Raw genomic sequence first — 9,683 nt, 5'->3', positions numbered from 1 at the left:
CAAGACAACAAAGCTGATATATCTGGAAATCATCTCTTATTTGATTTCATCCTCAGATGATTTCCTCTTTATCTTTACTGCCACAAATATCTCAATTCTCACCTCATTTTCCTTTAATGGCACTGATTTATTTAATATTTTATAAAAACTGTTATAGGTATATATTATACTTGGAAGTAAATCTGGAACGAATACTTAATACAAAAGTTACACCGTTTTTTTAAATAATCTCTTTAAACTACATTATTCTCAAACTATTCAACAATAATATACTGTGGTCATAGTGTATGCTCTTTGTGCAGCTCTTACAATGTGTCTCTGTCTGAAATCTACAAATACAAATTCAGTTTTAATTCAAAGCATAAGTGGTTCTCAGTAGCGTCATGTCTGACAGACAGACAGACTCGTCGATTACATTTTACAATGGACACACTCAAATAATAATATCACTGTCAAATACAGAGTGTCATTTGTTTTATTCATTGTTATAAATGATGTACAACATTTTCTTTAATTGCTTTAATCGGTTCATGTGTTCAAAGATATACTGTATTATTATATTAAAATCCATAACATAGAAAGGCTTATATCTTGTGAAACACTAGACTTTCTGAATGTTATGAATCTGTAATACATAGCACATAACAAGCATTGACTCATTAAGTTTTCTTCATCACATGTAAGGCTATGATCTTTGCTGCCAGCAGAGCTTCATTACAGGCCTGAGGGATTAAGCTCGGAGGAAGAAGAAAGCCGTATTTTCCACGGTCCTGAAGCTCAAAAGTAAAGGAATATTTAATCCCAAGGTTATACGCCCAGTCATCAGATCCTCCAGGAGCCAAGTCTATAAACACAGAGATACAAAGCTTTACATTTTGATTGACTGATTTATAACATTTCTATTTGTCTTTATCCAAAGTGTCTTATAAATGACAAACATTTTGCCAATAAGCTTACAGATGGTTCTTGCACCGTGACCATATTTATAATTATTCCTGTAGTATCTGCGTATTTTTGTTGAGGCCTCCTTAGCAAGTTCAAGCTGTCAAAAAGACACAAAAACATGAAGATAAGAATTGTAAAACATCACAACTTTTCTTTATAAACACAACTTACAAACACATCATCATGACACCCACCAGCTCATTGTGATTTGGCACCTCATCATATGAACACGAGTATGGGAAGAGAAGCATCTGAGAGTAAGAATGAATACTAATGTATAGTTTGACTGTGTCTTTATGGGAGCGTAGAAACTTGGCCACAGCTCGAGCCTCGGGTTCAGATTCTGGATGTTGACCGCAGTATGTGGGATCACATGGATCACTGGAGGCGCCCTTTGCTTTATAACAGAACAGAAGAATAGATCATTATTACAAACACCAGAAAACATTTCATGTCACCTGAACCCAAGGTGGTGGGGGGGTGTTCAAAAATATTTTCTGAAAATAAATTATGAACCACAGGCTTATATTGATTATTCAGGGTATTAAGCTATTTCTTGTAACTGTTGAAATACTGCACAGCTCTCACAGACTAGCTGGCCTCCATTACAGACACTTAACAAAACAACTTGGAAAGTCCAGGCATGGATTAAAAAAGGATCATGACATAACTTAGACACGCTGTCAACTATTTGTTGTTGTTTGCAATATTGTGTGGCAGCATTTTTTTTTACTTATATTAAATTATCTTTATTTTAGGCTGTTTATATGGCCGTTTGATGACAATTAATCATGGGGGGATACATTTTGTGGAAAAAAAACATTTAACCAGAGGCAGGGATATAAAGTCAAGAAGGGGGATAATCCACCCATCCCTGCCAGCTCACTATGTGAACCAATATTTACATTCAAAATTACAACTGTATGCAGGCTTGTTTGTTTTTATGAATTACTGTTGGTGTTTGACACTTACTGCACCAGTTTGCATCAAAATTTCTGTTCAAATCAGCTCCAACACATTCACTTTCTTTTTGCGTCGAGCGATTTTTCCTCCACATTCGATCTGTTTGGTAAATGAATAAAAAAAATGCATTCTTTTATAAAACAATAAGATTCTGGTGTTGAAATAAACATCAAATGGAGTGTGTAGTTATTTTACATTAGCTTTGGAAATAGACATTAATAAGTACTGTGCTAAGTTTTGGGTTTTATTGGATCAATAAAAAAATCTTTCTCTTTTATGACACATAAGTGACTGAATATAATAAAAAATAGGTAATCTATTGTTTATATTACTGTTGTCCATGTGTACTTGTATCCATCTGGGTTCATGACGGGCAAGATGTAAATGTCCATGCTATTCAACATCTCTGTTATTTCAGGGTTCTGGGAGTAAAAGGTTAGTGCCTGACAAAAAAAATACAAAAACACTTTTACATTTCCCGTTTAATTAATTCATTTTATTTCACTTAAACAAATGAATCATTGTTAATTTTTCAGTTTTTGATTTGGTGTCATTTATTCTTCCGTGGAACATATGAGGGCAGATTTATCACTCGGTAAGCAGATTTGTTTCAGGTTTCCTACACTGACTTGTTGACCTTACATTTTTAAGTTTAAACAATTTGAATGAACAAGTCATTTCAACTTTCTTGACTACTATTTTAATAATTTAAAGCAACTTTAAACGTGTTAATTCAAGTTGTTTAAACTTCAACATTTAAATGCAACAATGAATTTGTACAGTGTACTGGTAAATACATATAAGTTACTCAAAAAAGTAATTAATTACTAGTTATTAATTACATCTTCAGTCATGTAATTAGATTACTGTACAATTTACTCCCTATAATATTTAATTATTTTATAAATTATTACCAGTGTTGGGGGTAACGCATTACACGTAAAGTGCATTACATAATAATAATACTTTTCTGAAGTAATGAGTAAAGTAATGCATTACTTCTGAATGCAGAACTTTTCAGTCATAAAAACACCTGCAAGACCTGAAAGAGATCAAGCCTCAGCAAAGTAAGAAGTACTTTCCATGAAAAGTAACTAAGTAACGCACTAGTTACTTTTTGGGGATTAACTTAATATTGTAATGCATTACTTTTAAAAGTAACTTTCCCCAATATTGCTCATTACTAATTACTTTCTAAATCCTATTTAAAAAACGATACAAAGATATACTTGAAACGGCTCAAATAAATCATATACAAGTACATCAATTATTCTGGACACACTTTTTAAGGTCCAATTCTCACTGTTAACTAACTATTAACTACTTTTGCCTCAATATACTCCCATTCACTGCTTATTAATACTTAGTAAAGTAGTAGTTAAAGTACAAGTTTGGTATTTTACACTTAAAGCCCTGTTTTCAGATTGTTTATGATGAAATAGAATGGTTTAGACTGAAATTTGGACATATGATGCTGGCGCGAGAATTTTCGGGTGTTTGTTGTATCACCCCCCACCTCTATAATGGCTCTATAGGTGCACAGGAACAGTCCTTCCTAAAATGCAGGTGAAACTCACCGAGTGGTCAGGGGTGTTCACTGATATGCTCACACAAAAATCGCTGCAAAAGACGCACTCCAACAGGTTGCCAACTCCATTGACTTGTATTAGATGTGCTGTGAGGTACGGTATTACTCTGCACCGGGAACTTTGTTTGTATTCTTGCAATTGGCAAAGGCGGATTATCGCCACCACCTGGGCTGGAGTGTCTATTATTCAAGCTCACAAAGGAAGAATGTACGGGTGTGAGGCCGTTTACAACGAACGGTAAAACACCTGTTGGAAAGCATCTTTTGCAGGGATTTTTGGGTGAGCATATCAGTGAACACCCCTGACCACTCAGTAAGTTTCACGTCTTTGTAAATGAAAGTTTAATGCATTTTAGGAAGGATTGTTCCAGTGCACCTATGCAGCCATTGTAGAGGTGGGAGGTGATACAAGAACACACGAAAATTCTCGGGCCAGCATATGTCCTAATTTCTGAAAACAGGGCTTTAAGTGTAAAATACCGAACTTGTCCTTTGATATTACCCCATTTCTCAGAGATCCCCAAGCGATTCGCTCAGTCTGCCTAAACCCCATTTTTCGGTAGCCTATTCTGCTCTGATTGGTCAACTGACACAGTCTCCTCACAGACCACAGATCAGTGGCACAGAACAACAATTGTGCAACATGTATTGACCTAGTGCTAACATGATTTACTGAGAAGACATTATCGACATCAATACACATCATTCATCATAAATCCAAGCAATAAAAACAACGATAGAAACTAACATTTTTGCACTCATTTAAGCATTTATGTAAGCTAACCGGGCCATAACAAACCCTAAGTGCAACATGCGTTAGCCGCTTGCTAATGTGACTTGCTGACAGTATATTAAGAGTTTAAACACCAACATCAAAACACATCATTCATCATTAGTCCAAGTTATAAAAACGATGACAGACATAAAATGTTTTACACTCATTTAAGTATGTATGTAGCTAACCGGATCATAGCCAAAATGTAAACACAAGTGCACACTGCACATGTTTTAGCCGCTTGCTAACTTGACTCCCAACAGTATGTTAAGAGTTTAAACACCATCAATACACATCATTCATCATTAGTCCAAGTTGTAAAAACGATGACAGAAATTAACATTTTTACACTCATTTAAGTAAGTATGTAGCTAACCGGGCCATAGCCAAAATGTAAACACAAGTGCACATGTGTTAGCCGCTTGCTAACATGACTCCCTAACAGTATGTTAAAGGAATAGTCTACTCATTTTCAATATTAAAATATGTTATTACCTTAACTAAGAATTGTTGATACATCCCTCTATCATCTGTGTGCGTGCACGTAAGCGCTGGAGTGCGCTGCGACGCTTCGATAGCATTTAGCTTAGCCCCATTCATTCAATGGTACCATTTAGAGATAAAGTTAGAAGTGACCAAACACATCAACGTTTTTCCTATTTAAGACGAGTAGTTATACGAGCAAGTTTGGTGGTACAAAATAAAACGTAGCGCTTTTCTAAGCGGATTTAAAAGAGGAACTATATTTTATGGCGTAATAGCACTTTTGGGAGTACTTCAACTCGCCTGAAAAGTCCGCTCCCCTTCTCACTCTCATAATGGGAGAGGGAGGGTGTTACTGCGCCGAGTCGAAGTAGCCTACTCCCAAAAGTGCTATTACGCCATAAAATATAGTTCCTCTTTTAAATCCGCTTAGAAAGTGCTATGTTTTATTTTGTACCACCAAACTTGCTCGTATAACTACTCGTCTTAAATAGGAAAAACGTTGATGTGTTTGGTCACTTCTAACTTTATCTCTAAATGTTTCCATTGAATGAATGGGGCTAAGCTAAATGCTATTGAAGCGTCGCAGCGCGCTCCAGCGCTTACGTGCACGCACACAGATGACAGAGGGATGCATCAACAACTCCCAGTCAAAGCAACAACACACCTTAACATTAAAAATGAGTAGACTATTCCTTTAAGAGTTTAAACACCAACATCAATACACATCATTCATCATTAGTCCAAGTTATAAAAACGACGACAGACATTAACATTTTTACGCTACTTTAAGTAAGTGTAACTTAAGCTAACCAGGCCACAGTTTAACTGCAACATGCGTTGCTAGCACAGCTTACTGATAAGACATTACAGTAAACTAGACATTTTAAAACACTCGGGGGAAAATAAACACAATTTAATAATCATACTTACAGGTTGTGGTTAGGAGACGCATGTTGTTCCAAATAAAGTGGGTACTGAACCATCTTTCATTGCCAAACGTCTAGTAAATCCCTCCGTGAAAAAGTAATTTTAACCACTGATTCTTCACAGCCAAACGTCTAGTAAATCCCTCCGTGAACAAGTAATTTTAACCACTGATTCTTCATATCTTCATCCTTTGGCAGTGAAAACAACACAAACTGAAAACACAGCGTGATATGATGTTTACACACTAACTAGCTGTGGGCAGGTCATAGTTTTTGTTTCTCCCGTGGGCAAGGATGTAGGTGGAGATTATTATGCAAAGTCTTCGTATTACGTGGATAAAGACAGGCAGGAGATTCAATCCATATGACGACTCGTTTCAGCGATTCATAGTCGACTCCCTACTTCAGAAGCCAATAACTTTATTAATCGTGCACTTTTTGGTTCAACCACTTTGCACATTGTTTACATTGATGGACAGCTACATGACACACTGCAATACAGGTCATTTTCGATTTTGGATCTGTGTGGCTCTTTAATATGTGATTTATACGTATTAATAAACAGACAATATCTCAGGAATATTAATGGTAATAACCAACTAGTTAATAGTGAGAATTGTAAACTACACTAGAGCGTTACCATTATTCTTATTAACTTACCAAAGTATTCAAAAACAGAAGAATACATTAAAAACCATGCATGCTTTTTCAAGAAAAATGTTATTTAATTACAGTTACTAATTACTTTGTAAGTATTTACACCAAAAACTGCATATATCTATAGAATAATGAAGTATCATATATTACAGATAAAAATTCCATTACAAATTGAGATTAAATAAATGATACTGACATAGTTTACAAACCAATAGCAGAAAGCTGGAGAGATCCACTCTCGCGCATGGATACCACAGTCCATCCACATGGCCTTCTTCACCTCAGCTCTTCTACCAGACAACTTCATGACATTGTATTATCATACAAACAATACGCAACAAAATTATAGTCATTCTACTGAAAACATCATAAAAGTGTGGAGCAATGAATATATGTACCTTCATGACATAAAGTGGTCTTTTCTCAAATGATGATCCAATGAAAATAACTTTCACCATGTCTGAATGCTCCTGACTTGTCTTATTGATCCAGTAATACATCTAAAATTTAGGAATCATTCAGTTGAGGTATGATTTAAAATATGAACATCGATTTTACATGGTATAGTTTAAAAGAAATTCAGATGTTTTTTATTTAAGACTGTACAGATCTTACATCCTCTAAAGAAAAGTATCTCTCATGATTTTCACCACCACTCCGGGGATCTGAGGATTCATTTCTGGTCTGCATCTCAAGCAGTGCTGCTGTGTTTTCTACAAGAACCCTGCAGAAATATTGAATGATGGACAGAATAAACCTTCAGATTTTATTCAAAAGCCTTTTGAATATGCAATAAAATGTCTTTAAAAAATCTTAGACTAAGAGGATTCAATTAAACAGATAAAAATATTATCTTTGATTTATTAAGGAGGATAATGATTCAGTATTAGATAGTGGTGAACTCAATAACTGCAACTACAGTAAACATTGATATTTTGAAGCATGATGATTCATGAGTATGTTTGTGTAACGTTACTGTTTATTATAAACAGACATCAAATGATTTTTAACACAATGAATTTTTTGAATAATACTCTCGCACAAATAACACTCAAATACAGATTTACATACGTAAAAGTGAGTCCATGTCTCTGTAAGAGTTGAGTTATGAACTCCACACTTGTTGACTGAATATAAAGATGAACCTCAGAGTTTGGTGTAATGTGACTAGATGAAGCTGGTTGCCATAATACTGTCTGAAAAACACACAACATCCAAACACAAATCAGACGAATTCATCTATTCAGTAAACTGCTTAATGATAGTTAGTAGCGGTAGGATGAATTCACTTTGATAAGATTATATAAATGCTAAAGCACTGAATACACATAAACTCTCACCTCATTGTGACTGGTTATGTTTTTCAGTGTATCCACATCATCCTCTGTTAATACAGTAATGGATAAAACCTGGTCACTGCATATGAAAAGAGAAACCGCTGACATTATTTACTTATAATGTATTCTTTAATATATTTGAATATTTAAATCCAAGTCAATGTCTCAAGCAAATAAATGTATATTTGTACAATGCATAGATAAAAAAAGATCAAGAATTTGACTTACTGTTCTGATTTGCAAATACAATTCTCAAGAAAGATGTGAAAACATATGAAGTAAATCAGCTTTATTACAAGCTTCATTTTTGTGTTTGTCTGTTCCCAAATATCTTGTGTAAGAATGTAGTTGTGTTAAGAGGGCAGTATTGATCCAGATCTGTTTGTTTGCTGGTTAAACTTTACTTTTCATTGGTCCTACAGTGTACATATATAACGTATATGTATTTCAAAATATTACTTTGAATTTATATGCTGTATGTAACTAAATCAAGACTGATCAATAAATGGTAAGAATGTGTGCATGTAAGCTGATCAACAGGAGAACATTACTTTATTACAATGAGCAATGAAACCACAAACTCAATCTGAACACTAAAGCACATCTTTCATATTAAAAGGGAAAACAAACCAACTACAGTCTTAAAAATAAAGGTGCTTAAAGGGGACATATCATGAAAATCTGTATATTTCCATGTTTAAAGGGGTCATAATCAGTGCTTTAAGTGGCCCAAAAGAGGTGCCGGTACTCTATTTTTGCTGACTCGACTCCTATATTGAAGGGGTTTTATATTCAGCAGTCAACAGACGACCTTGTAAAAAAATAATAAATCCTTTTATAAGTTTGTGGATTTGCTTGAGCTAGAAATAGCTACTGAACATAAATAAAATGTGCAAAAGGATTTTGAAAAAATACCCTTAGAAAGAGCTACTGTAGAGCTTTTGAACATAAATAAAATGTGCAAAAGGTAGATATGTGAGTAAAATTTTCAGCATGGTTAAATGCTAAAACTAGTTGGTCAGATAGAAAGAGCTTGAAAAAAATTTGAAACTCGAAAGTCATTTATTTTGTCCCATTGTTTTCCATTTTGCGGGTGGTAAAACCAGTGGCGGCGTTTCAAAAAAACCTAGGGTATGGCAAAAATTCTTCGTACAAGAAGGCCATTCAAAAAATGAATCCATGAAACCACATTATATCCATATGTGTACATACTCCACCAACCTGTATAAAATCATACTATGATTGCACGGATGTACACTTACTGACAACAAAATGGAAGCAATACAAATGAAAAACAAAAATAGAAATCATGGTTGTTTAAAATGCTTTTCAAGTTGTCATTCTTAACTAAGTCCAACTCCAGCAACAGATAAACTAAAACAAGATAATATCAAAACATAGCCTACTGTAACATCCCTTCACAAATCTTGTCATGACAGCCGCCAATAAACACTTACAAAAACACAATAAAGATTTTTAATGATGTGATAGAGCACACAGTTAACCCAGCCAGCTAACCAACTAAGACACTAAATAAAACTCTTAGTAAAACAGGGCTAAATGCAAAAACAAGTCTTACCTTTTGTAGTCGTGCAGTTTTTATTCCACAAGTCGCCATATTCAAAAACGCGCGCAAATAATTAATACAATTCACTTTGACTGCGCTACAATTTCCCAGTGTAAAAGAACATGTTTATTTATCCACAGAGAACAAATAATTTTACTTCTGGAATAATGTATGCAATATGCATTGCGCAAGTGTGGGGGAGAACCGTGAGTCTGTTTGAATGTTAAAACAAAAAAGGAGTTTACTTGCGAAAATAAAGATGATAACAACAGCGGTCATCATGAAAACTCCTGCACAATTCAAGCTGCGCTGCAAGAACGACAGGTTGATGACATCAAAGTACCGCGAGGGTGAGGCGAGAAATCATCGGAAGAGTTTGCTTTCAAACCGCTCTCGCGGCACGTTGATGTCATCCACATGTCGGTTCCTGTATTATAGC

The 9,683-nt window shown here is 34.9% G+C and overlaps 1 protein-coding gene across 1 annotated transcript; it reads right to left on the bottom strand.

The window, feature by feature from the left end:
• Positions 1–457: 457 nt before the first annotated feature.
• On the bottom strand, positions 458–8,063 carry cpb2 (carboxypeptidase B2 (plasma)). Its single transcript, XM_073862554.1, has 11 exons — positions 7,906–8,063; positions 7,681–7,756; positions 7,412–7,536; positions 6,956–7,064; positions 6,739–6,840; positions 6,537–6,641; positions 2,245–2,351; positions 1,918–2,012; positions 1,140–1,342; positions 958–1,042; positions 458–844 (listed from the first exon to the last, which is right to left on the bottom strand). The coding sequence occupies exons 1-11, from the start codon at positions 7,980–7,982 to the stop codon at positions 660–662; spliced, it is 1,269 nt and encodes a 422-aa protein (XP_073718655.1). The 5' UTR covers positions 7,983–8,063; the 3' UTR covers positions 458–659.
• Between the last annotated feature and the right edge of the window lie 1,620 nt (positions 8,064–9,683).

The sequence above is a fragment of the Misgurnus anguillicaudatus genome, chromosome 24, assembly GCF_027580225.2.
Source record: "Misgurnus anguillicaudatus chromosome 24, ASM2758022v2, whole genome shotgun sequence".
Classification (NCBI taxonomy): Eukaryota; Metazoa; Chordata; class Actinopteri; order Cypriniformes; family Cobitidae; genus Misgurnus; species Misgurnus anguillicaudatus.
Note: the sequence above shows the minus strand (reverse complement) of the source record. Positions and strands in the feature narration are given on the sequence as shown.

Coding starts and splice junctions, on each gene's coding strand:
- cpb2 (XM_073862554.1), bottom strand. CDS start 7,982: ATGAAGCTTGTAATAAAGCTGATTTACTTCATATGTTTTCACATCTTT. Junction 7,537..7,680: donor ACATAACCAGTCACAATGAG/GTGAGAGTTTAT, acceptor TGTGTTTTTCAG/ACAGTATTATGGCAACCAGC. Junction 7,065..7,411: donor AGACATGGACTCACTTTTAC/GTATGTAAATCT, acceptor ATATTTCTGCAG/GGTTCTTGTAGAAAACACAG.